Consider the following 27,383-nt stretch of genomic DNA (forward strand, 5'->3'; position numbering starts at 1 on the left):
CAAGAGGCGCTGTAATCGACGCTTTTCTTTAGGTCACCCATTGGCGGTTACAAGGCTGCTTAGGGCGGGACTCTTAAAAACAAAACAGTGTACCGTAGATTGTAGCCAGCTAGCTGTTGTCCCTCTTTTTACCCGCGTTATTATTATTAAGCATGTTGAAAAATAATGGATAATTAACTCTTAACTAAATTTGCAACCGGTGTGCCTACTGTCTTAATTAGAACAGAACATTGTTTGGCACCTTAGAAAAATGCCTCCGAAGAAGAAGCAGGTCGCAAACATCTCAAGTTCCCTAGACCTGGAATCTGAGGATGTCAGCCTGGAAACCACGATGCCTACCACCGAGGATGTGTCCTCCTCAGACGAGCAGCGGCACGGATCCCAGAAGGTGACCCGCCAGCTCATCGAGAGAAAGGAGCTTCTGCACACCGTCCAGCTGCTGAAAATCGAGCTGTCTCAGAAGAATCTCATCATTGATAACATGAAGGCTGATCACATGACTAAGGTGGGAAGAAGGGGCTTTAAAAGCAAGATGGACTTTTGATCGAAAGAGCTTCTTGGAGCTGAGGTTTATGCTGTTTTTAGGTGGAAGAATTGGAGGAAAAGCTGAATGACGCCTTACATCAGAAACAGGTGCTAACCATGAGACTGGACAGCCAGCTGAAACTTGCTCAGGAGGACAACAGGTTGGAAAAAATAATAATATGTAATAAAAAAAATAAAGAAAAAGTATATTTTAAACCCTAAAACTGTTGCTTTTGCATATTTCAATTCATTGTACACAATTCATTTCTTTGTTCTTTAAATGCATCTTTTGCAGTAGTTATAAGCAACTTATAACATGTTTTCTGCATATCTACATTATAATAATGACTATTGTCATCATTAGGAAGCAGCAGGCTCTGCGTAAACAGGAGATGGAGACCATCTTGCTCAGGCAGCAGCAGCTGGAGGAGACAAACCGCCGCCTGGGCGAAAAAGCTGGAGAGCTGCGGAGGTTGCTCAGAGATCTGGACATCTCCACGGACAGGTACCAGGAGCTCCGCGGCCTCCCCGATGACCAAATCTCCATCCAGGAGTACGTGGCGGTAAGTCCATCAGACCATACCTCCTTTGTTTAATGTCAAAACACCGCTGATGGCCACAGGATCTTCACACGCTGACTGCTGCGGCTTCTTCTTTGTCTTTCTAGTTGCGCTTCTATGAGGCTGTGACTCCCCTGCGAGCGGAGGTGGCTCAACTCACTGCGCAGAAAGGCCGATTGACAGATGAGCTCGACGTGCACAGATCGAACATGAGGACTTTGACAGAGGTACAAAACGCAAACATGAGTTTAAGTGCTTAAAGATAACTAACTGCTTTTTTTTATTTGAATTTTTCTGCTTCTAGAATCATTTCTAACACCTGAAATCCTACATGAACATCCAGCCATCCATTCTCTGAACTCGCTGAATCCCTTTCAGTGTTATGGGGTTGTTGAAGCCTATCCCTGCTAGTGTTCGACAAAGGCGAGGTATCGCCTGGACAGAACGCCAGTCAATTGCAGGGGCACACAATCCCACATTCACACCTAGGGATCACTTCAAATCAACTATCAATGAACTTATGAAGCATGTTTTTGTCTGGGGAAAACCCACACATGAGAGAACACGCAAACTCCACAGAGACAAGACCCAGCTGGGATTCCAACCAGGCCCTTCTCCCTGTAAGAGTGCTAACCACTACACCACTCCATCATGCATAAAAGAAAGAAATCTTACTTGTGTAGCACAGAGCACTACTTCTGATTCCTATTTAGCCAGTTATTGATGGAAATAAATCTAAAATGTTACAATAAACCCTTTCTGAATGTTTTCATTTCTAGATGACTCGTCAGAAAAAAAGGAGAATCATAAGAATAAGAGCAGATTTTGTCTAAAAAAAAACTGAAATCACAGCTAATGTAGATACTGATCTAATAATAAAGCCATATAAAACACACCTGAAACAAACAGACAAACAGCAATCTTAAATTCTGAACATTTTTTAACTTTTTTGACTCGTCAGAGTCAAAATATAGTATTATAGTATATAATACAGTTAGTAGTATTGCTACCTTAAAGTAAATGTCATCATACTGAAGAAAAGTTAAAGAACATTTACAGTATCTCCTCAAAAAAGTTGAAATCATGTAAACTTTAAGGACATATTGAATTTTCCTTTGATTCCACATCAAACTGTCTAACACTTCTCTAGAATCATTTTGTCGATGTAAACAATTATCGCCTTTAAAAAGGGTCTTTTTTTTCATTCAAGGTCTATTTTATTTAACAAATTTAATTGTCTGCCACTTCTTATTTCATTTTTTTGAGTTTTGGTTATCTTTCTTTCATGAAGGTGTTTGTTTTTTTTAGCTACAAATTGCTGATCAAAGTATGAACACACTTTTTTGTTCACTTGAAGCTTCCCTCCTTTGTATACTTTATGCAAAACTCTTTTCTTTGTTCTTTGTGCATTCATGGGAGCATTTGTTATCCTTGTTGCCACATGTTTATACTTAGTTTGGTTTTTATCCATTCTTGAAAAATCCCGATGACTTTTAAATGCAATGTCATTTTTTTCACAACCTTGTTTTCAACTGATGAATGTGTATTTTCTAAAGGAGGCGTTTTTTGTGTCACATATTTGCTATTCAATCATTAGAAAACGGTTTCTTCAGCTGCTTCAATAAACATTTCTGTTTCTGGTTAACATTCTAATCGTAAAATCTTGTAACTGAATCATTGCACAGGATGTAAAACTTTGGTTTTTAGCAGGTGAAATCGAATCCATCTAAATGTGGGGGCAGTTTTGTAGTTTTTGGTTCAGTTTTTGTGAGGAGTTGGTCATTTTGCAGCTGACAGTAATCTGGAAGTGTGTGTGTGTTTCCTAAGAACTACGAGGAGGAGCGCCGTCTGCGCACAGACCTGGAGTTGAGGAGCCAGAGGCTGACCTTGGAGTTAGCTGACACCAAACAGCAGATCCAAGAGGGAGACTTTCGCCAAGAAAACTACCCAAAAATGAAACGGTGTGTGTTTTAACTTTAAACCGAAGTAGATTTGTGGAAGCACTGACACTGCAAGTCATCAGTTAAGGTTTAAATTCACTTATTTGCTCTTTTCTTGTGATGTGATTGACTGAAAAACTTTACATTGTCGTCTCATTGCAGTAGAAAAGCCAGTAATGTCCTTAATTACTCTGCTACAGTTACAGAAGATATTGCAGTATCTGTAATACAGTTTCTAAGGCAGGAATAAAAAAAAATCCTAACTCTGAAAATGCAATAATGATTTATTTAGTCACAAATCTTTTTTTAATTAAAAACTTTTACGGTATTTTTCAGATCAGTATTTAATGTAGGATCATGCAATTTTATTCATGAAAGTTCCACCTTTGTCCTTTTTAAATCACTAGTTTTATTGAAACTTTCCTTTAAATCTAACAAATGTGTTTTTAAATAGAAAATTGGAAAAATAGATAAATATTTAATAGAATCTATTCAATCATATACAATTGTAAACTTGTGAATGAAAATAAGTCAGGTCAGCAATTTAAGTTTAAGATTAACTTTATTAATCCCTGCAGGGAAACTCGGCACTGTAACACTGGAACCTTGCTTTCCTGAAGCCATGTCCAGACTTTCTCTCCCTGATTCTCCGGCCCATAAATGGGGGCATTGAATAAACATTTTTGAATAAATGTATCTTTTATTTTTTAAGTATGTTTGGTTGTAATATATGTAATTTACCAGAAAAATCCCTTCATTTTTAAAAGGCTGACATTTCTTCTTTTTTTCTCCATTTTGGTTTGTAGAGAGCGGGACAACTTTGAAGCTGAGCTGAAAGAGTTAAAGAGGAGATTTGACACCGTCGACTTGGCTCACGCAGCACTGACCAGAGAAAGAGACACACTTAGCAATGAGGTGCACAACAAAAAAAACACCTGATTAAATTGAGTCTATATCTTCTCTGAAACTCCTGGATTTGCTTTGCTCTTTTCGACCTCCAGGTGGCGACATTGCAGCATTCTGTGGCTCTGCTGCAGAAGGACAAGGAGTACCTGCATAGACAAAACATGGAGCTGAGCATCCGCTCTGCACATGGAGAAGACCGTTTAGAGAGACTGCAGGTCTGTGCAGTTCACTAACTAATACAAAAAAAGCATAATGTAACAAGAGGAAATGACCTAATCTGTCCTCATCTTTTTTTTTTTGTTTTGGTTGTACAGGCACAATTAGAAGATACTAAGAATTCCAGGGAACAGGCCTATGAGAAATATTTAGCTTCCAGGTCAAGTTCTGCTTTTTCACATCTATACCTTAAATTCAGGAGTTTTTAACTGTGTTTAAGCATCTGTGTAGCACCACTCAATAAAATACTTATATTTCCAGTTCATCGATGCCCTAAGACAAGTCATCACTTAAATAGCACACTTTCCTCTATAAAGTTGACATTTTGGTGTATTATTCTTCTACAGAGATCATTATAAGTCAGAGTATGAGAACAAGCTGAGGGAAGAGTTGGAGAACATTAGGTTGAAAACCAGCCAGGAGATTGAAAACCTTCAGAGAACCTCAAGAGAGATGTATGAGAGGGAGAACAGGTATCAAGCAGAAAAATCTAAATACAGTAGTCCTCAAAAGAATAAAGATTAGAATGGAACACTGCATTTTTTGGTGGTCTTTTTTACAGGAGCTTACGCGAGGCCAGAGACAACGCCGTGCTGGAGAAAGAGCGAGCGGTGGCTGCAGAGAGGGACACGCAGTCCAGATATGACCAACTTCTGGAGCAGTAAGTAAAAAATAAAACACACTAGTTCTTCCAAAAAAATATATTGAAATACTTTGTTTATGTTGCCTGAGATGAATATATATTCAAGTTTATTTATAAAGAACAAGTTTTTCCAAAGATTAATAAAATCCAGTAAGTTGTAAACAAAAAAGATGATTATTAAACTCTAATTCAGTCCAGGTATTTTAAAAAAAAGGCCAGAAAAGGTGTAATCATCTTGATTTAAAGTCTTTTTTTGTGTTCTCCATCCCTCCTTTGGAGACAGAAAAGAGACAAACGCACAATCACTTGAACCAATATTAGAAAACAAGAGCAATATGTTAGCAACTGTAACAATGACTTAGATATGCGTAGACACGAGGAAAAGTACACAGTGTGCAAGAGGAAGAAGCCCCCAGTTTATCTTAAGACGACCCTCTGAAGTTTTTAGCAGCAGAATGAACCATGAAAATGGCCTAAAAAGCAGATAGGCACAGAAAAGAGTAGGGCTCTCACATTTAGTGGAGCTTCATAATGTTCTTTTAACCCTTTGTCTGTGATTATAAGTCATATGGTGAACTGAGGGGGCAAAAAGGTCACCTTATTCATAAAAAGAAACATATTTCTGCTCATTTAGATTTTAACAATATTTTAGATCAAATTCAAAATCCTGTTGCATTCAAGTGCAAACAATAAACGCAAAGGACCCAATTGCATGTTTTTCTAAATGTCATATTTGCAGTGGAAGTGTTAAAAAAAAAAGTCTGCAGTCTGTTCTGAGTTGTTAGATACTCGAGTGCAAAACAGCTCCAAGCTTCTTCTTCCATAACAAGTCCGTGCAGATGCTTTTTAATCACCTCTGTTTTTTTTGTTTGTTTTTTTGCTCTGTAGTTGAGCTAACAATGTTTGAGTTGGTGTGACTTTAAAAAAGCTTCAGCAGCGATGCCCCTCCAGAACCGGTTCTCCGCCTTGAAAACTGGTTCTATTGTGAAACACAAAGAGCTTCAGATTGGACACTTTACCTCAGGCAGCACTGGAACCGCCTCCGTTTAAAGAGTTCGCACTGACCTTTAGATGTGGTTGTAGAAGTTGTGTTGCAAGAAAAAAAAAACGCACTGAAGTTAAATGGAAGTTCCTTTTGAGTTTTGAAATATGTCTTTTTTTTAATTAAATAAAGGCACAAACAGGTTTTTTTTTCTTCACTGGTGACACGAGATGACTCCATGTCATTTTGCCAAAGGGCTTTAAAAAATTCCAGCTACAAGTGCTGTGATTACGTTTTAACACGGATTATTGGGGACAAATGAGGACAGGTGTAACTATTCGCTACTAAATATTTTATCTGTTGAAGTAATTCTATAGATGGACTTGTAAAGTTTAAATGTGTGCCATAAAAAATAATAAATGTGAAATCAATGCTTGTGTTTACTGAGCAGTGATTTTCCTGTTGTCCGCATGCCAAAATATTTATGTAATTTTGTTTTATTGTGTTTTTTTTTTTTAGGTTTTAGACAGTTTACTATATCTTAAGAAAAGATTTAACTTAAAAGCCCTCTACTTTCTTCATAAGTTGAGTTTCTGACTTTCAACTCTAAAGTATTTTCAGTTTTTTGAAATATGCTGAAGGAGTTCATAACCTTTTTTTGAGTATGATTATGATATTCATTTGTGCTTTTTTGAAGAGCATCCTTCAAAAATGTGTTTCCAACACATAGTCTTTGTTTTTAATGACATTTTTTTTGTATTTTATGACATAATTATAGATATAATTATGGACATATGTTCACAAACCAGCAGCAGCAGCAGCAGTAGTCGTAGTGTCCCTGTCATGAGTTTACTACTGCATACCGGTCGTTTCTCTGAATCCAAACCACCAGCTGTTGGTCTTTCCATAAACCCTCACACACACACACACACACCCCTCTCTCTTGCACTCTCCCCACTGCAATCACATTCCTTTTCTGCGTCACATCACAAGCCAGAAATGACAGATGCTAGCCTCAAGCCCTTAACCCCTCACCCCATCAATGCCCCTATTTTTGGGGCCGAGAATCAGGGAGAGAAAGTCTGGATACGGCTTCAGATGATTGACCTTAAATCTCTGGACCCTTGTTTCCGAAAAGAAACGTTTGCAGTATAGTCATGTTTCCCAAAGCAAGCACCCCGTTGATTCGTTTTTTTTTTTTTTGCTTCACTTGTCCAAACCACCTCTGGATAGAAAAAAAAAAGAGTCTGCGCTTCTGAATGGCAGCTGACGTTTATAAAAGAAGGCATAAAATGTCAACCATGTGTACACGTCTGTCACTGTGAGCCCATGGCTGAGGGCTGCGCACTAAGGATGATGAAATCTTATCAGGTCAGCTGTAATCGAGAGTTATTAATATGATCCAACCATCCTTCGTAGCTTGATGGAGCTTGTGTGTACATGCCTGAAAGCTGCCTAAGGAGGAGCACCCAAAAAAAAAAAATCCCTGCTGGTACTGCTAGGACTGCAGTAAATCATTTGTCTCTTTCTTAAATGAGATTTTCAGTTTGTAGGTTAGAACTCTTTAGAAAGACATTATTCTAAAGTAGGGTTGGGGGAGAGCTCAGGTCGCAAATGATTGACCTTGATGAATAGTTTCAAAGAAATGCATGACGTGGTCAAACCGGGAAATAAATAAAGCAGTGGATGTGAAAACACAAGAATTCACAGGACTTGTAATGTACCTTGTTTATGACAAAACTTTTGCACCTACTGGTTTAAACTTTGCCAAACTAACAGATAGCATTTTTTCCGATTTGTCATTGTGGTTACTTTATTTGAAGTCCTGGTGACAGACATGCAACCTTTAAACGTCTGAAGAGAAAAGTGCCTTTTCCGTTGATGCGTGATGGTATGTGAGGAGATCAAACGGGATGAAAAGTAAGCAGTACTTAGAAGCACAGTAACTTTTAAGACTTGGCTTTCCTGCTTGGTGACTCTTTTTGTAGCTGCTATTGTCAAACTCTTAGGTCCTACTTCAGAACTTTTTCTTTTTTTTTTAAGTTTTGCACTGCCAAACATGTGTCCAACTTGAGCTTCTGTAATCTGACTTCCTGTCAAAATGTCCTAATTTCTTGTTTTTAAATCTACTTTTTTTTAACCATTAAAAAAATTCTATTCTTCCATCTACATTAGGTTTCGTCAGCTCCAGCTGGGCACCGATAGCCGTGTAGCAGAATTACTCAACCAGACGAAGCTGCACAGTTTCGAAGCTGAGCGCGCTCAAATGCTGAAGGACGAAACAGCCAAGAGCCTGGCTCAGTGCCAGGTGGAGTGTGAGAAACAGCAGAAGAAACTGGAGGTACACAGACTACCTGCCTTTTTTTTCTGCACTCTGTAGTGTTCATACATAATACAACATGACGATTCTGTAACAAACTTTAAAAAATGAATGGCACAGTTGATCATTGTATGAACAGAAAAATCTATATTAAGATTATTGTCAACTTTTTTGTAGAAGCAAGAGTTTAATGTGGCGCCTTTTTAAAAATATTCCAATTTTTAAAAGAACCAATGCCTGTAAGGTGTTGCTACACCAAAGGTTGGAAAGTAAAAATGGTTTATTTTTAGTAAGGCTGGTTGCAACTCATAACAAAAAAATTCATTCATTTTGAAAAATGTCACTTTTCCTCCTCGCTCAAGATGGACGTAATAATCTAAAGGAATCTTAAGTTTTGTTTTTGCTTAGTATCTAGAATGACATCAGCCATTTTTTTACTTGTGCGGTATCGAAGTGTCTTTTTTTCCCTCTCTTTCTTTTGGCCCACAGCTCCTCACTCAGGAGTTTTATACGCTACAAACGTCGTCTGAGAAGCAGGTGGCGAAGCTTCAAGCTCAGAACGCGGAGCAGGCGTCTCGGCTGGAGACGTATGAGAAGCTGGAGCAGGAGCTGGACCAGGTCACCATGCAGGCGGCTGAAAGTACGCTCTGAAGTGTAGCAGCCAGTCCGTCAGGCTCTTAACTATAAAGACAGAAAGACAATAAAAAGCTGACAAAGACACACCTTGAAACATTTAATTCAAGCTTAATCATGCAATAAAAAAAGAAAAAGACTTCACAATAAACTCAGATGAGAACGCTTCCTTTTAACAATTAAATGTTCTGAAATCTTTTGCTGGTACCAACTATATTAAGAAATTCACTTTTCTTTGAACAGTTTGAGAATGTGAATTTTGCATTTTTGTTGCCAGTTGAGAATGACGAGGAGGCAGAGAGGGTTTTGTTCTCGTACGGTTATGGAGCCAATGTTCCAACAACGGCCAAAAGGAGACTAAAGCAAAGGTAAAGTATGCAAAACGCTCCTCATTTTTCCTGTTTATCTATGAAACAGTACAATTTATAGTAAAGACATTTAATGTTTACAATTTTCTCCTGTAATATTGAGGTTTTATAAATTAATGCAAACATGGAATTTGCTTGGCATTTACAGCTTTGAAAATAAGTTCAAACTAAAAAGTACTAAATAAAGATGAAAAATAAAAATATACCTCGACTCAAAACAAAGCAAAGAAACCCCTGTCATCTAATTTCTATTTTCTTGGCCAGTGTTCTTCAATTTTAAAATATTACAGATTGTTTCACTGCTTTTTAAAAAGGTTAATGATACCTTTTTTGTTTTTTATCATTATAGTCTTCTTAGAATTGTAATGTGTCACATGGCTTCTATATTACATTCTCTTTTAAAAAAAGAGAAAATATAAAAGTGTCATAATATTTGATACGTACCGCACATAAATGTACAATTAGATGAAGGGCAGTGCGATGTTACAATGAGTACTAACAATATACTGTAGTTTATTTTTGTAAAGTTCAGAGAAGATGACTGTACAAGAAAATATGACGGCCAGAACTATTAATAATCCAAGTTTGTTAATAGCATGATAGCTGCAATGTGAATATGTGGTGATATCTGTTCATAACCGGTCTATTTATACCAGAGCAAGGGGAAAAATCTAATTTTATCTATACTATTGCAAATATTCTCTTTATATTCAAGATTTTAAGAGGCCTGGTGTTCTTTTAACGTCAGTGCTCCGTTTTGCAATAAACATGCATTTAATTTAGTAATTTTCTTTTAAAGTTTCTGCAATCCTCTTCAAAAAAATTGCTTGGACGTTAACTTTTCTGGAATGCTTGGTGTACAAACCCTTAATTTTTGTAACCTTTAATGTTTTAGGTTAAAGAAAAAAAAAACATTTGATTGGTTGCCACATTTGTATCCATTCCCATACATTTTGGCTGTGGTGCAGCGTCCACCTGGCCCGCAGGGTGCTGCAGCTGGAGAGGCAAAACACATCTCTGCGGAGAGAGCTGGAGAGGCTGCAGACGGAGTCCAAGCAAACATCCGAGGAGGTGCAAACACACATGTACACCCCATACAGTAGATTTACATGGAATAAAGTTTAATTTGTTTTTAATTTGTATAAAAACACTGCAAGTCTATGCTTACAGAAATGATTCTTTCTTTTCACCACAAATCTCCCTCAGTGACCCCGGTTCTGGCTGCCGAACGGCTTCTATCAACATTGTAATGAGTTATTAGGACCAGCGTCTACCTCACCATCACAAAGCAGTCATTACTTTAGAGTTTAAAGTTTAAGAGCTGACAGTTTTTGCCTATCATCAGAGCATGTGTGCACAACTTAAGATAAAACCGAATTTTGAAGGAAAAATGAGTGAAAATCTTGTAACAAGTGGTAGCTTTTCCACAGAGCCATGAAGACGCCAAAATAATAGGCAGCAGGAGCTTGGAAAACTGGTTACAACAAACTTAAAAAAAAAAGAAAATCCATCCTTCATCAATACCTGCTTCATCCTAGATATAATAAAAAGACTTGGTGAGCTTATTCCACTTAACAAAGGGGGCAAAGGTGCTTAAAAGTATCTAAAAATCCCAATGAAAACATGTTTTTAAACTGTGTGAGAAAGCTAGTGTCTGGATGAAACTCATGTATGCACAGGTTGAATATGCAAACTCCACAGATAAGGGCTTTGAATCCAGGAACTGCAATGCAAAGCACAAATCCCACCAAGTATTTTTGTCTACTTTCTGGTTTAATTATCTTATTACGCTTGGGGCGGCCGTGGTGCAGCGGTAGGGCGGTCGTCCCATGATCGTAAGGTTGCAGGTTCGATTCCCGCCTTGCACGCCCATGAGTCGAAGTGTCCTTGGGCAAGACACTGAACCCCACCTTGCCTCTGGTGGTAGGCGGGCGCCTGTGTTTGGCAGCGGAGCGACCACCAGTGTGTGACTGTGTGTGTGAATGTGTGTGTGACTGGGTGAATGGGTCTGTGACTGTAAAGCGCTTTGTCCTTGTAGGAAGAAAGGCGCTATATAAGTATACGCCATTTACCATTTACCATTGAAGACAAAACTTAACTTTTCATTCATTCAGTTTAACATTCTAAACCCGTTTTGTTCCCTTTCGGGGTCATGCAGCCGGAGCCTATTCCGTCCACTCGTGGGCGAAGGCAGGGGACATCCTGGACAGGTCGCCAATCTGTCTCAGGGCCACAAATCACACAGCCATGCACATTCAAACATAGGAGTAACCAATTAACCTATGAAGCATGTTTTTGGATAGTGGGAGGAAGCGGGGCTCCCAGGAGAAAGCCAACGCATGCACGGGGAGAACATGCAAACTCCACACAGAACGGTCCCCCATTGATGTTCTGTTCCAGGTCCCCCAGCCGGGACTTGAACCAGGGGCCTTCTTGCTGTGAGGCAAGAGTGCTAAACACTGTAGCCCCCAAAACTAACTTGCTAGTAATTTTTCAGGGAGGTGTATTGACTTATTTTTAAGAAAATAAATATTGAGTCATTTGATCTTGAAAACGTCTTATTTGAGACAATATTTCAACTGAAAAAAGTTTTTTTTTAAACTTTAAATCTTGTTTTTTTAAGCAACAGTAATTGTGAATGGTAAGTGGTCTTGTTTCAAGAAATAAATTTACAAAATTTAAAGAAAACTTTAAAATGCAATTTGTCTCATTTCACAACAAGAGGACAGAAAGTAAACGCATTTACATCTAAACTTAGCTTGTTACTTTAAGATGATTTGGTCTAGAAATTTAAATTATTGCCTGTTAAAATAGGACATTTTGGGGGAAAGTGTGTATGAATATAATTACTTTAAATATTTAAAACTTTTGTTTTCTTCAAGCAATACATGCTTTCTGTGTGACACATTTCCAAATACCAGAGCAATATCTAAACTTTATCCCAACTCAATATTTCCTGTAAGGGGTCACAGGGATGCTGGAGTCCACTGTATGTACCATCAGGTGAAGACAGGGTTCACCCAGAACATTTCACCATAGTCATACATACTCAGATATATGCGTTTTTTATCTTATTTCAACATTTATTTTGTCTTAAAAGGGCAGTACATCACTAATTATTTTAAGAAATCTTATCAGGGACAAATTTGACTATTTCCATTGGCAGATTTTTTTCATGTATAGTGAGGGAAAAACATTTTATATTGTGTGTGTGGGGGTGTTTTTATATTTTAATGAAATTGCTTTTGAAAAAAAAAAAAAGTCTCTTGTAAAAACTTTTCAAAATGCGACAAGTTCAACCGCTCACCACTAAATCTAAAAACTGGTTTTTGCATCTGTCACATTTGTTAAAGCAGTGAACAATAAAGCCAAAAAAAGCTTAACGGCTATCTTTTCTCTCCAAACAACCAAAAGCCTTTGTTGTGTTTTGTACACCACGTGTCTGAGTTTGTAACAATCAGCCCTGAATGTTGGGTGTGTATCTTTTGTGCGCCTTCGTAAAGTCACGTGTGCGTCACTCGTGCACCAACGCTTCAAACTCATCCCGGAAAAAGGCCGAATGTAATGAGAATGAGAGTTCTGGCAGCCCGTCTCTTTTCTCACCACTTCTAATCTCGGTGAGGTGAGACATGCCAGCCAGAGTGTAGTGAGCGTGGAGGGTTGACTAAATAAGCCGGGCTTTCAGCTGTCGGCTGTGATTGACAGCGACTTGCTTGAAATACCTTATGATTCATGAAGTATGAATGAAAACAGCAGAAATGATGCTTCCCTTTTATTAAAGAGAAGCAGGGTGTTGACCACTCTCCCACCCACACAGACTTACTGTGTAAGTGACTGCTGTCTTTAAGCCTCCCACCCAGTTGAATTCACTACTAGCAGGCAATAAAATGTGTTTAATGTTTAACTTTATCTGTTGATAAGTCAATTTTAAATATCAGGCTGGCTTTGTTGAGGCTTTAAATTAAAAAAAGTTAGATTTCCTGTTGATAAAACTCTTCCTATACTGGATGTTATCTTCGATGACATCAGAGATTAGGATTGACCAGCCATGACTGTTGAAAAATGGTTTATTTACAGAAAAAAAAAATGCAAACCTCCTCCTGAGCCTCTTTTACAGACCTGCCAGTGCGGTTTCCTGCAAGTTTCAATCAATTAAAGAATAATAAATGTGAAATTTCTCGATCCATCTCCTGCTTTACAGTTGTCTGCAGCCAACCACCTGTTGCAGCTGGCCCAGCAGCCTCACAGCTACCTGATCGAGACGGTGAGACAAAAAGATGGCCAGATCAGCACGTTGAAGGAACACATCTCCTCGCTTGAGGAGGAAGTCAGGTACACATGCAGTCACGCTTGCAGATCCTCCTTTGTTAATTACATTTGCTTCATTTATTGCCCTTCACTCGCCATGCCCCCCTGCCCGTGGGTCTCTCTGCTATATCCTTATCTCCTCTTGTTGTCATCTGTCGCTGCGTTATCACGTCTTTGTGCGCGCGCAGGAGTTTGCAACTGCTTTCCTTTGCAGCGACCTAAATCCTGGCCCCCGCTCTCTGTATTTTAGCTTGACAAGCATGCAAATAGACAGGGTGCAGGTTTTCTCTTGCTGCTCACGACTACAGAGCACTCACCTAGGGGCAAGCAGGAGAGGGGATAAAAACTCCTTCCTGAATGCTGTCGAGCTCCTGCAGCCTCCACCCCGTCTGTCAGAGATATTGAAGCTTCCCTGTGGCTGTGCTGAGCTATCTTTTAAGAGCAGACCAGGCTCACATGAGATTCTTCCCTCACACACTGAAACCTGACTGCTTTGTGAAATGCAAATGTTTTACTTTTTTTTTTTATTTCCCCTGATCTTATAGCATAACGAGGGGGAGCTATCTGCTGCTTTATGATGATTTTCTTCAAAGCCTTCTTGTTTGTCCCATAGTCTCAGAGACAGACGATTTGAAGAGCTCTGTAATTCTCCTTAACTTTTTTTTATAGAAATATTGAATCTCCATGCTAAATTTAAATGTTTGTGCTTAGTGCTTTCCCATTTGTTTCTCTTTTTGTTTAGTTATAAATAAAATATTGTTTTCGTCTGCATTCACTCTGATATTTTCTCCCTGAGGCGAAATAAGATGTACATAAAAGAACTCAGAAGTGCTTGAAAAGAAAAGAATTGTAATGGCAATTCCTGTGCCATGACGTTTTCACGTAGGATTTATTTGTTGCCTGTTTTCACATTTGAACCCAGTTCTCTGAGGAAGGAACACAAAGCCCTGCAACAAGTGAGAAATGACATGGCCGCCGACCTGGAGCGACTTCTCAACCATAGAGAGGTAAAATTATCCGGGCTTTTACTTTTAGTCTTTGGGTGCTGGATGTACCCATTTCTCTGATTATGTTATTTTTATTTGTATTACTTTATTTATTATGTCATTTAAACTGTCAGGTTTTTATTTCTTCATGGATTACAGAAAAGAACTTGCAAAGAAACACGAAAAGCTCCACATTTTTTAAACAAAAGCTATGTTAGTCAAATGCATTTCTTTTTCCTTTTCTACCATTATGTAAAGTCAAAATGAAATCAACTGTCAATCATCGGTTAATGCAATAATCAAACAAGGCAACTCAGTGGTACGTTCTGCTGTGTTTGAAATGAGTCATCTCTTCCTCTACCCAGAAGCAATTTTACCTTTAACAGCTGTTCATGGCTTAATGACCAATTTCCGTGGAAACACTCAGGATCACAACTTAGTTTTGTTTTTACTTTTATTGTTCTTATGGTTCTGAAAAATTGACCAAATCTTTGTTTGTCTTTTTATGGATGCTGGAGCTCAGATATTTGCTTTCACTCTACAACAATTTAATTATAGAAAAGAATGTGTGAAATCAACAATTGGTCATTTTTCCAAAGAGGTTGGACATGATTATAACTCTTTTTTAAAAACAAAAACAAAAAACAAACAAATCCTAAGTAAATATTGAACAAATTCTTTCAAATTACATGAATACATACCCATGTGTGTGTGTATGTGCGTGTAAGTATATCCCCAAGCCAGCCGCTTGTTGTATAAAGTAAGTGCACTGTCATAGACAGCTGTTCTTCATCTTGGCTGTTTGGGATTCCACCATGGTTGCATGTGTGTTTGTGCGGATGCGTGAGTGCTTGTGCATGTGTGTGACATGCCAACGCTCACGTCCTGAGAGGTGGTAAATAGAACAGCAACACGGTTCTCTCCTCTGTCCTGCTGCTGACACTCCTACAAACCCCTTTAGTCTATTAAACTTATTACAGTTCGTCCCAAAACAGATTTTTTTAAAACAAATATTTGAAAGGGACGGTTATAAGAGCTGGAAGTCAAATAGCAGCGTTTGCACTACACTCCCAAGCGTTTGTTCTTTTTTTTTTTATTAAAGATTGTAAAACAATGTGTGATTCCAGGAGTTGGCGATGATGAAACAGGTTCTGATCAGCATGCAGTCCAGACAGGGCCCTGCTGTAGACCCGCTGGCAACTAATAAAGCTACCAAACCAATCAACAGGACTGCTGCAGAGTCACCGAGCAAGCCCAAACCCACTGTGTTTGTGAGTTTCTGAATTAGCAACACCCTCTTCTGAGTCACTGTAGCTCAACCTGATCTGACAAAAGTTCAGACAATGGAGCTCCTGACAAATTATGGATGGCTTTTTTTGTCATTTAGTCCATTTGAACCTTTCAGCACTATCAACTGAGCAAAGATATGCTTTTGAGTATGTCGTTGAATCATGAGAAAAATCAAATAGGTGCGCATGTGTCTAGAAAAAACACTGACTTACACTTTTGTCTTTTCTTTTCAGACTAAAAAGGATGTTCCTGACTGGTATCAGAAGCTGAAGCAGAAACCAAAATAAACATTTATTAATACTTTTGCTGACCAAAAAATGTTTTAGTTTTTAAAGATTTATTTTATTGTAAACTGCTGTGTTTTTCACATCTCAACTTTTAAACTCAATATTACAAACATTTGCTCTTGTCTGAGAGGTTTGTTTTCTTCCTTCTTGCTCAAGCATTGCCCAAATGATGCGTGAAATCAGAGACATTACCTTATAGAAAGGGAAAAGAAATTGCCAAATGCCCCAAAATGCATTTATCTTCCTTTCTTGTTGCCAGTCTATTTGGTCCATCTATTCTTATTCTCATTTTTTTGTTGGTTTTCATGTATTGCTTGCTACAGATCGCCAACACAGCAGGAGCCTTAACCTTTGATTTGCAGAAGCAGAAGCTCCTTTCGCTTTAAATATAGACATAGTGGGCATACCTTTATTATTTCGGAGCACGTTCTTATTGGTGTCATATTAAACTCTTAGCGCATGGCTCCTAATACTTGTTTCATAAGCATAAAATTCCGAAACAAACCAACAAATTATAATAATTTTTTAAAGAGATATTTATAAAACAAACAAAACAATGAATGTAAAACAGGTTCCAATATAATCCACATCTTAACATTTGGACCAATTCAGCTAATACACTACTTATACACATTGGATTAAATGTGTCACTCAAATGTGCCTTTAGTGTAAAAGTTTGTGTTTTTATTTTTTTTTGTTTCTTATTATTTTGGCAACTCTGACACCCCACCAAATAAATTTAAAACAATAAATAAATAAAAGGGCAAAATGAGCTTTTAAGACCTTTCAAACTGAGCCACTGAAGGCCAAAACATTGAACACTATATAATTTTAAAGATGCTAATATTATTTATTTCAAAGTGTTTCTTACTATATACTTTAGAAAAACGCATTGGATAGTCTATTTATTTATTTATTTATTTATATTTTAATCAATGTAATTAATTAAAGTTACATTGTATTTGATTTAATGGTTGGGGTGGTGTAACATTTCCCCAGAATGTGTGTTGTTTGCAATGCAGTCCAGCACCAGTTGTTTAGATATTTATAGTCTGATGTTACGTTGGAATCTATCCCGGGTTAAAACAGGAGAAAAAGGAACATTTTGCCTTTTAGAAACAGGGAGAGTTGATCATCCAGTCCAGCACACGTAACTACACGCTCGTTAATTAGACGGGAAGAAGGGCGGTGGCCGGCGCGTGAATGATCAAAGCGTTTTTAAACGCTTTGTGGGCGGGGCTCATACTGTATTTACGCTGGACGGCTCCGCCCTGCAACAAGAGATAGAAAAGTGTCTGTAGGTCGGAGGAATGGAACAAGTGGAAGGAGATGCTGCCGACGGGCACACGTTAGTGATTCCGCCACGCGCACTCCGTCGCCGTCTCGCGCTGTAGCATCCATCCTCCATTCTGCGTAACAGGACGCGCGGTGGGTCATTCACGCTGCTGCGTCGGAGCTTCATGGCCGCAACACTCACGATGAGCGGCGGCGTGCTGGAGGACGCCTTCTACCCTCTGCAGAAGCCGTCCCTGCCGGCCGGATTCCCGCTGGAGGACTCGGCGTTGTTCGGCTTGGATTGCAAGATCCCCGAAATGGATAAGGCTGGACATGAGTACACGCAGGTAAACGTAGCCGAATTCACTTGTATTTTTTTGAATGGGCGTGGCATCTCGGTTTAGGTCCCTCGCTTTAAATATGGGCCTCGTTGCGGGATGTCAATCAGCGCGTTATTTTTGCGCTAATTTGGGGGAATCCGCGAGCAGCTGGAGGGCGGCCGAGCCCGCAGACGCGCTCGCCGCATGTTTGCTGTGCCAGTCAGCCAGTTGGCCAGCAGTTGTTGGTGCCCTCCTGGCTCACAGCGTCATACCGCGATGACGACAACTGACTCCGGACAGATTAGAAATGTCCCGGCAACTCGCTTCTCAGTTTGTGGAAAACTTGTACAGCAAAGGAGATCAGTATGGAACAGCTGGTGGGATCAGGAGCTTGAAATATCACCCCATCCCCAGACTGCTGCTGGCTGCTGCTGCTGCCGCCGCTGCTCTGCAGCGGACGGGGAGACTTGGGTGTTTCCCCATTCTCTTTCATCTTGCTGCTGCATGTCCTATTGCATCTCCATAACAGAAAGTTATTCTCATGATCTCTTTGTCTCATAGGCATCCACCGTCTCCTCATATTAGTAAATGCATGATCTTCTTGGAGTGTTGGCCTCACAGAGGGCAGGTTTTTGAGTTCAGCCTTGCAGCCAGAGAGGGAATGTTGCAGCCACCTATTGATGACTACTTGATAAATGTTTTAGTAATGACTGTTCTATCAAATGCCTAAGAATAGTTTAGTGGAAGCTAATGAGAGCCTCTTGAGGAAACAGCTTTTTCTTTTTTTTTTTTTTCAATTTTGCTTTTTTTCTCTTCAGGCAAAATGTGAGATGGACAGATACCTCTCCCCTCAGCCTCCCCCCTTCCCAGCTCACGGCGACACCCAGCAGAAGCTGAACAGAGACGGTACGCCATCCGTAGACCAGTTCTTTGCTGATGATCCCAGCGGGGCTCCCTACACCCTCAACATGAATCTTTACCTTCCTGACATCGCTTACCTGAGGATGGGTGTGAGTCAGCAGGTTCGCACCCCTCACCAGAACCACGCTGGGCTGGCGCAAATCAAAACAGAAGCCGCCCCTTCTTGCTTCTCCCCCAATCTACAGCCACTCTGCCCCAACGCTGCCCCTACTAGTGGCTGCAGAACATCCGGCCACAACGTTTCCATGGAAACCTCAACCATAAACATGACACTGACAGGTTTGCCAGACTTCACCAGTGTTTTCACCCAATCAAGAGGCAACCGGGGAGCGGATTCGGTGCCTGAAGTGTTTGTCAAACAGGAAATGCCGTCACAATTTGAGCAACATGGCCTCCATCATGACAACAGCAGCCCACTGTTCCAGCTCCTGAACTCTGGGTTGGATCATCAGAACAATGCCATGGAGGTCCATCATCATCATCATCAGCAGCAACAAATACAGCATAATTCCACCACGCCAGTTCACACACCTTTTCATGATCTGCCGGTTGCTTCCTCTACTTCCCAGCAAGAGCAGGCTGTCAAGCCTGCCTACCACAGCATGGCCAACGGGGTGTACTCGCAATCTCACACTCAAGTCCATCCTCATTTCCTGCAACAGCAGGTGCCGTACCTGCCGCCCTCCCCGCCAAGCTCGGAGCCAGGCAGCCCTGACAGGCAGAAGGAGCTCCTCCACACCATGTCTCCTCCACCCTCCTATGCCGCCACAATTGCCTCAAAGCTAGCAGGCAGTCCTCCTGGACTTGCACCCGGCACTGGACCCGGCAACCTGTCCATGTCCCTCGCTTTAGGTCCCAAGCAGGTCCAAGGGCCGCCTGCGGTGCTTAGCCCCCAAGTCCCCACAGAGTCCCCAATACAGAACCCTGTCCGCTACAACCGGAGGAACAATCCAGACTTGGAGAAGCGGCGGATTCACCACTGTGATTATCCAGGTTAGCCAAACACGCTGCCGCTGTGTATATGTTGATTGCTTCTCTAGGGGAGTACTTTTTTTTTTCTCTTTTCATTGTGGTCAGGTCAGTGTCCGGTCATGCAGGCAGGTCAGCTTCATGGCAGGCAGATTATTTTCAAAACCTTAACTCTTCTTTTTAAATGATATGTTGTTTTGAAGGAATTTGGGTGTTTCGGTCACCCTATTTCCTACATGCTCCACCCAAAGTATAGCATTATGAGATTGCAAATAGTTTGTCATAGTTTTTCCCTGAGCTGAGAGATCTAAAAGTATTTTGCATTTACTATTGCAACTTAAACGGTTGGGACACCTCAGTCTGCCTTCACGCTGCGGCTTCTAAATCATCACAGGAATGATTGTGGAATGAACCTTGTGTGCGGGGGTGTGTTAATTACATAGATCTTCTGCTTTAGTCATTTGATCTTTCTTCTTTTCCCACACACTAGCTGCATGCATACTTCAGATTGCTCATTCAGGTTAAGGTGCTTTGGGTTTTTTTATAACTGGCTCAAACACAAATATGAAAAACCCTCAAACTGTAGCTATATAATGTGCAGCTACTTGCAGGACATGTAATGTCAGTTAGCCTGTGGCAGCATGTAAAATAAGCTTAAGCAGAGCCCTCCGATGCGTGCTAGCACATGCCTAACTTCTTGAAGAGTTAGATGAAGCAAATCCATCATTTCCACAGGTCAGCATTTCACACAAGTGTCTGCTTCTTGCGTTGCTGCACTTGCTCGGCCCTTATTGTTCACTGAATTGTGTAATAAAATCTCGTCTGTAGGATCACGCTTGCCTCACAAAATCCCATCCTTTTCTGCACGACACACAAACGTTCATTCCAAAAGGCTTCTGCTCTTCATTAGTTTAAATTTCTCTCATACCACAGTGGGTTTTATTGGGTGAGTACATTTCTGACACATGCAGGTTATTTGGCCTAAGCTGTGTGTTTGTCTGTTGTCAGGCTGCAAGAAGGTCTACACCAAATCGTCCCACCTGAAAGCCCACCTCAGGACCCACACGGGTAAGATGTTCCTCAATCAGAAACTGATTTTTATTTTAATTATTTATGTTTTTAAAGAGACCCATCAAAAAAATGAAGCTGCCCCTTTGCACTCAGATTTCAGTGCCTGCCCTGGCACTGTGTTGCTAGGCAGAGTGTTGTGTTCTTGGCATGTGTGTGTAAATGTATCCTACCTCATTCCCATCCCCTGCCCAATATACTATTCCATCAAAACAGGTGGAAGTGACACACTTCTGCCAGGGGGATGACTCTCAGTATGTGATCAGTGCAAGACATGTGGTGCCATCTTTCTCAGAATTACCAGATCAGGAATTGTTTAAAGACATTCTTGCATGTGCACTCACTCCTCAATCATTCCTCCCAGTGTACACTTTTTCCTTTTTATACATCTCGTTTTTTTACATCTCGTTTTAACCAAGTTCCATTCCGATCATCTTTCTAATATATAAATAAAGTGGCCTTTTATTTATAAATATGCTGTTTTTAGCCAAATTTAAAATACCTTTTTCATTTTCTGCAGAGCTGTAAAAATTCATTAGAAACTTTGGCCAGTCTGTTGGCACAAAGTAAGCCCGCCTTCCTTTCCCATCATCCCTCTTTTTACATGTCTCCTGCTAACTTACAGCCCCCCCACAACCCCAACCTAACATTAATAGTGCAACAAAAATGGCGAGCAATATTGGAGCTATCCGGCTGTCCAGTTTTAAGCCAGATCCCAGCTCAGACGAGGAAAACAAAGATGCGCATGGATCTATTTTTCTCTGCAAGTGGATGCATCAGAATGGAGCCGAGCAGGGAGCTTGTGGCTTGCCATAGTAGCTTTTACGTCACACCCACAAGATTTTTCCAACAGCATTTTTTTGTCCAACTCTGATTCACAACAGTTTGAGTAACAAAACACTCAGAAACATACTTTTAAGCTTAATTTTTTAGTTATATATGTCCTCCATCATCAGAAAAACACTCAAAACATGATTTTCATCACAGTGGGTCTTCATCGCCCCTTTCCCACTTTTGCGTTCTGGTTTTCGAATGAGCAACGTCAACAAACAAGCGCTTAGGTGTTGGGTCCTACCTCGCCACAGCTAAGAAAATAACGCTTCTGTTGATATCTACACATTCCTCGCTCATCTGGAAGCCAAACGTACAAACTTTCTCTCAACAGGAATGGGTTTTACTTATAAATCTGTACGTCTTGTTCCGAACATGGCTTTCTGTGGGCGTGTGCGTTACAGTTCAGCATTAAGAACATGGCACAACAATTAGATCTGGCGTCATTCATGCTGCAGGCTGATTGTGGTTATTGCAGTTATTACAGACCACAAGATGAGAGCACAACACATAAATGGTTGTGCAGCAGCAGCTACATATCCTCTCAGCTTTTTTTTTTTTGTCAGTCTTGCTTTGTTATTTACATTTTGCCCCCCCCCCACACACACACACCATCAGTTCTTTTCATTCATCTAATCATCCTCTCCTCTGTTTTTGTGCTGTGTTTTAACCTTCAACCCTCCCTGCACCCCCTTCCCCCCATTTATTTCTATCTTTGTCTGTTACTCTTTCTACTTCTCTTATTCAGCTGCTTGAATGCACAGGGATACACACACATGCACAAGTGTGTACACGCACACTGCATTTCCTCACTCACACACCTGTCAGTAATCTGTATGAGATGATTCCTAATGCATTTGGGTCCCAGTGGGAGTTCCCACTCTAATCTCCATCAACATCCATTACCATGATTGTAAGTGTGTCAGTTTGTGTGTGTGTGTGAGGATGGGTGTGAGTGGATGTGTATTCATTTCTACCCCCCCCCCCCCCTTTTCTTCTTCTCTCATATCAGCATCTTTTCATTGTCTCTCCTCATTGTGTTTCAGGTGTGTTTGTCTTTTATTTTGTCAACCTTAATTTTCTTTCACCTTTTATTTTGGTATTCCTGGCACCCCCCACAGAGCTTCCTGTTCATACAGTCGGTTCAAAACAACACAAACGATGAAAGAAAGAAACATTTTTTTCGTAATAATCGTGCATTACGTGTCACAAACCAGTCTTTTTCATTATTTTTTTGTAGCACAAGTATCACCATTGCTAAGAAAATGTGTACATCTTCAAATACTTCTAGTCATTTGAAAATATTTTGACTTTTATTTTTATGCCTAAAATATAGGACACCATCAGTGACGTAAATCCATTGAAAAACGTTCTGTCCTCATTTACACTACTTTCTTTTACTTGTTCCTTGCTCAAGGGCTTGTGTTGCTCTACCTCTCTGTAATTCCTTTTAGGTGTTCCATTAGATTCAAGTCAGGTCGCATACTTGGGCATGTTGTTGTTTCCCCTTTTTTTCTTTCTTTTCCAATGTGTAGGAACTTGTGTGGTTTGGCAGCGTGCGAGTCGCCTTGTAAAACCATCATTTTTATAAGGATCACATTTATCATTAGAACATAGAGAACTGTAATGTAACCAGTAGTGCTTTGACTCATGCTTCCCAATATCATCACACTCCCACTTCTGTGTTTCACTGTAATGAATTAGAGCTAAAGAGCAAAACCTGTTGGCCTTGTGTGACCCAGTAAGTACTCTTCAGGCTTGCTTTTACTTTGACAGTCAATGCAGTTTTGATTTTATCTTATGCAAATGTGCTCTGTTAGCATAGTGACTCGCATCGAAAACAAATAATCCTGAACTTCTACTAAGGACAAAAAAGTAAAGAAAAAAATAGTTAGCATAAAAGTTCCAGAATTTTGTCCAATTCTGATTTTTTTATTTTATTTTAACATTTAAGATAAAGGGTATAGCCCCCCATTTCCTCAAAGAGGTTAGTTTGAGTAGTTTTGCCACTAAACCAGCAGAATGAAGGAAGTTGATAAGATTTAAAAAGCGGAAACAGATCTGCAGGTGATGCCAAGCGTGCAGAATCCCTAATAGTTGCAGTTTGTCAAACTGCTTTTTTTACACTAACATAGAAGTACATCCTGTAGATATGGGAACCAAGCTTGACTATAAATCAATGGCAAAATATCAATTTGCAGACTTTCTTCAAACTTTTTTTTTTGTTTTTATACTTGTTGGGTCAAATGTACAATGAACAGCATTATCCTAGATAATTATGACTCTGGTTATGGCTCTGATTGCTGTCGTGTGTTTGACACCTAAACATTATTTTCCTTTATTAGTCACTTTTATCATTAAAATAAAAGGTATTTTTTGCATTTGAGCTCAACTGATGAAGAAATGTGTGCATTTTTCCTTGTGGTTGAAAGATTAGTCCAGAGAAAACACTTAAAGTGTATGAAAATCTAAATACTTCAAGTTGTTCACATTCTTTGCCTCAGAGGAAAATCTGAGTTTCATGTAGTTTTAAGCAAGATTCAACCCCCCTGTCTTGACCACAGAACACACTGGAGGCTGTGTCAGGCAGAGTGACCTGATGGATCAGATCTGCAGTAAACCACCTGCAGCGTTAAATACAAAGTGTCAGACAAACAGGCTAAACCATTCAGAGGCACGCCAGGAGCAAAAGCAGACAATACATACCTATTGCCGTGGGAAACTTGAACAGTGTTTGTGTTTGAGTGTTTAATGAATGCCTGTAAGTGACAACGGCATGACTTTATGTTCTGTTTGACAACAGAAGTTTTCAGTACAGCCTGCTTTCCCAGTTCCTCCACCCAGCTCTGTAAATCGCATAATTCAGGGAATTAACTTGCTTTCTTTAAAAAATCATTGTAATCGCTTTGTGTGAATTGACTCAGCCCCGCTCAGTTGCTAAGTATTGGTGATCATTAGATTATGTAAGACTTTCAGCTTTCCACGTGTGTTTTCTTTGCTCATCTTAAGCTGGCTGGTCTCGCTAAGACCTTCTTTTTTTTTTTTCTCTGCAGGTGAGAAGCCGTACCGCTGCACGTGGGACAGCTGCGACTGGCGTTTCGCTCGCTCCGATGAGCTGACCCGACACTACAGGAAACACACGGGCGCCAAACCCTTCCAGTGCGCCGTCTGCTCCCGCTCCTTCTCCCGATCTGACCACCTTGCCCTGCACATGAAGAGACACCAGAACTAGCACCATTTGCACACACTAAAGTCATCCCTGAACAAGCACTATCCTGACTCACGTCAAGCACTCACTCAGTCTCCCCAGCCACAATGTTGCAGAGTGGGTTTCATTGACAACACAGCTCCTCCTGGTGCTGCTACATTGTGCTCTCACACTATGATTGCTGAACAATATTTTGCAAACCAGAGTGGGACAATTAAAAAAAAAAAAGAGGAGGAAAGGGACCAGATCCTGATCCCACAATCTTCAAATAGTCTTGGTTTGGATTACTTTGGACAATTACAAAGAAGGCACATGATTAATAACAAAAAAGGTAGCTTCTAAATGCATTTCCAGTCTATGTGGACTCTTTTGTGTGACTGGAATGTAAGCATTTATACACCTTCATCAGTCATTGTTGTAACATAGATTATCTTCGAAACTAGCCAGACAAATTCCATGTTTACTTAATATTTGTGTGTTTCTATAACTGGAAAATCCAGATTTAAATTTGTTTTGTTTTTTTACTAAATCCTTAGGTTTGCACTAGAATCAATCATCTCTCAGCTTTTTTTATTTTATTTTTTTGAGCGTGCATCTCAAACACCACTGGAAAGTTCATGATTACTACAGAACTGGATCGCCAAACTGTTCAGATATAAAGATTTGAAGGTTTTTTATCATCTGGAGATGCGAAAAGTAGAGGGAAAATGGAGAATGTTGAAGTGTAGAGAGGGAGAATATTTTTTGATTTTACAGGGTAGAACTGCAAAGTCACAGAAAGACTTGGACGGATACTGAAGAGCAGCAATTAAGTGATGAATTATTTAGGTCGTCTTTTTGATGGATTTCCATCCACAGAAATGCTAGCAGGACCCATCTAAGTTAAGACAGAGTGGGCTGTACTTGATACACATGCTTGAATTAAGCCTTCAGAGTCATATTTCTGAACAAATGTTTTCACCCGGCGGTTTACTTCCTTTAAATGTTTTAACCAAAGTTTCATCTGAATCATCACCACCTTATTAAGTGCCTCCTTCTGTGGTTCATGTGTTTCTTTTCTGTGGTGAAAGAGCTGGGATTAGTGTTTTTTAGGCAATTTGAATCGCTCATGGTGCTGTTTTTTTTCTCCCTTTTTCTTTCAAATTAATCTCCGGATTTGACAGTAAAACAATAGTTTGAAGTTCATTGTAGTGCAACTTCTCAGCTCTGGCCACGTCCCAGACATCCAAGTGTTGTGTGAAACATTTGCATATAAGAAACAGTCTCTCCTTTCTCTTTGATTCTTTAAACAGCTAACTAGCATCTTGGCTCTATCAGTCAATCAAACATGGACCAGTGCTCTGTTAAAGGACAAGTTCACTTCTTTTACTTTTGTGCTAAATTTGAGCAAAAAACTCTTCTTTTCTTTTAACTTAAATACTAACATTTTCATGAAAAATACAAGTTCTCAACTTCTTTTTTATTTTGTAGCCTCAAAAGCATTATTTTTTATATAAATAAAACTATACACCTGTGTGCTAAAGCTGATCAAAATTTGAAGAAGGTGCTCACATCTCACCAGATGTGTTCATTGTATTGGGTCTTAATGTTATTTTGTACATAGAAAAACAATGGCGAATCTGTCCTTTAACGTATGTCTGAGTGTCCGTTTGATGGTGTGATTTGGCCTGCAACTATAACTGTATTTGTTCATTCACTGCAGGTAGCATACAAATAATATAGCACTGTAATGTATCATGGTAAATCTATTTATTTGATTGTGCAAATGTTGGGGTCGTATGAAATCAAAACACCTCCCCCTCCTCAAAGAAATATGCCTTAATGTAAATATATGCACTGTAAATATTTTTTTTTTTTATTTTTTTGTAAACAAAAGGGCAAAAAAAGGAAATAATGCCCTGCATCAAAGCATATTGGAGCATTTCCCCTCTTTGTTTTCTAGTCCAAATTCATTTTAATACTATTGTTTCATACACTGTCCTTCCAGCAACTTTTTTGTAGATTTTTTTTTTCCTTCATGGTAAACGTTCCAAAGACAAAAGTTGTTTTTCTTCAACTGAGTGAAGCGATTGCTAATAAAGTCAACTGACACCTGACAATGTGGTCTTTTTCTGAAATCAATGGAAGATAAGATCCCATCTTAAAATGTTCCTACACGTGGCAATGATACTAATGGGTGCTGCAGCTCATGTTCCCTCTGTAAATTTCACATCAAAGCACAGACATGCTGTGCAGATAGAAAGTGAGGAGCCTAAGGGACTTTAAAACATGTCTCATCAAGGACTAAATAAAACAAATGACGCATAACAGTGTTCATCTTTTAAAATCTAAAGCAAGGATCCTGTGCTTGCTCAGATCCTCTGTTCCTGGGATTTTCTGTGGTAGCTCTGACATATTTTGAAAGGTCAGAAGAAGCACAAGGAGATAAGACAGTGGGATGTGGAGGAGAGGTGAAGCACTCTCATCCAGGGCCTGTGAGTAACCTGCAGCACCCTTGCAGATCAACAAACAATAGTCCTTTGATATCCCAGCAAGAGACAACGGACAAGAAAATAAATCTGACCAACACTTGAGGACCGGAGGGGAATCCTACTGCATTGCAAAGCGTGTTCAAACATGCGCGCAGCACCATATGTTCTTGGTTTAAGCCATAAATGTAACCCAGGGTCTCTGTTGTAATCTACCTCAGATGTCAGAAAAGAGGGAGGCAAGAGAAGGGGAGCAAGTGAAAGAAGTGAAATGTAGAACAATCTAAACAAAAGAATCTCTGGGGGGACTCAATCAACCACTTCCGTCCTCCTACATCCCCTCTCCGTGTCCTCCTCCG

The 27,383-nt window shown here is 39.9% G+C and overlaps 2 protein-coding genes across 3 annotated transcripts; both read left to right on the forward strand.

The window, feature by feature from the left end:
• The first annotated feature begins 36 nt into the window (after positions 1–36).
• Positions 37–16,086, forward strand: pibf1 (progesterone immunomodulatory binding factor 1). 2 transcript variants are annotated; one of them, XM_004077069.4, is made up of 18 exons: positions 39–505; positions 586–686; positions 890–1,088; positions 1,193–1,312; positions 2,913–3,046; positions 3,832–3,940; positions 4,027–4,146; positions 4,246–4,307; positions 4,495–4,620; positions 4,710–4,808; positions 7,948–8,113; positions 8,582–8,732; positions 9,003–9,093; positions 10,062–10,164; positions 13,295–13,425; positions 14,324–14,408; positions 15,515–15,658; positions 15,911–16,086. In XM_004077069.4, exons 1-18 carry the CDS (start codon positions 251–253, stop codon positions 15,962–15,964), a joined length of 2,250 nt encoding a protein of 749 aa, XP_004077117.1. In that variant the 5' UTR covers positions 39–250; the 3' UTR covers positions 15,965–16,086. The 2 variants fall into 2 exon arrangements, 1 of the variants encoding a protein (XP_004077117.1); XR_002291837.2 differs by lacking the exon at positions 15,911–16,086 and having other exon boundaries at positions 37–505; positions 9,989–10,164; positions 15,515–15,607.
• Positions 16,087–16,959: 873 nt separating this feature from the next.
• Positions 16,960–26,652, forward strand: klf5 (Kruppel like factor 5). The gene is made up of 4 exons (XM_011484372.3): positions 16,960–17,586; positions 18,378–19,473; positions 20,458–20,517; positions 24,402–26,652. The coding sequence occupies exons 1-4, from the start codon at positions 17,425–17,427 to the stop codon at positions 24,578–24,580; spliced, it is 1,497 nt and encodes a 498-aa protein (XP_011482674.1). The 5' UTR covers positions 16,960–17,424; the 3' UTR covers positions 24,581–26,652.
• The last annotated feature ends 731 nt before the right edge of the window (positions 26,653–27,383 follow it).

This window comes from Oryzias latipes, chromosome 15 (assembly GCF_002234675.1).
Source record: "Oryzias latipes chromosome 15, ASM223467v1".
NCBI lineage: Eukaryota > Metazoa > Chordata > Actinopteri > Beloniformes > Adrianichthyidae > Oryzias > Oryzias latipes.

Excerpts from the sequence above, each read along its gene's own strand:
- pibf1 (XM_004077069.4), top strand. The coding sequence starts at position 251 with ATGCCTCCGAAGAAGAAGCAGGTCGCAAACATCTCAAGTTCCCTAGAC. Across the intron at positions 10,165-13,294 it reads CCAAGCAAACATCCGAGGAG|TTGTCTGCAGCCAACCACCT; the intron begins GTGCAAACACAC and ends CCTGCTTTACAG. Across the intron at positions 14,409-15,514 it reads GACTTCTCAACCATAGAGAG|GAGTTGGCGATGATGAAACA; the intron begins GTAAAATTATCC and ends GTGTGATTCCAG.
- klf5 (XM_011484372.3), top strand. The coding sequence starts at position 17,425 with ATGGCCGCAACACTCACGATGAGCGGCGGCGTGCTGGAGGACGCCTTC. Across the intron at positions 17,587-18,377 it reads CTGGACATGAGTACACGCAG|GCAAAATGTGAGATGGACAG; the intron begins GTAAACGTAGCC and ends TTTTCTCTTCAG. Across the intron at positions 19,474-20,457 it reads TCACCACTGTGATTATCCAG|GCTGCAAGAAGGTCTACACC; the intron begins GTTAGCCAAACA and ends GTCTGTTGTCAG.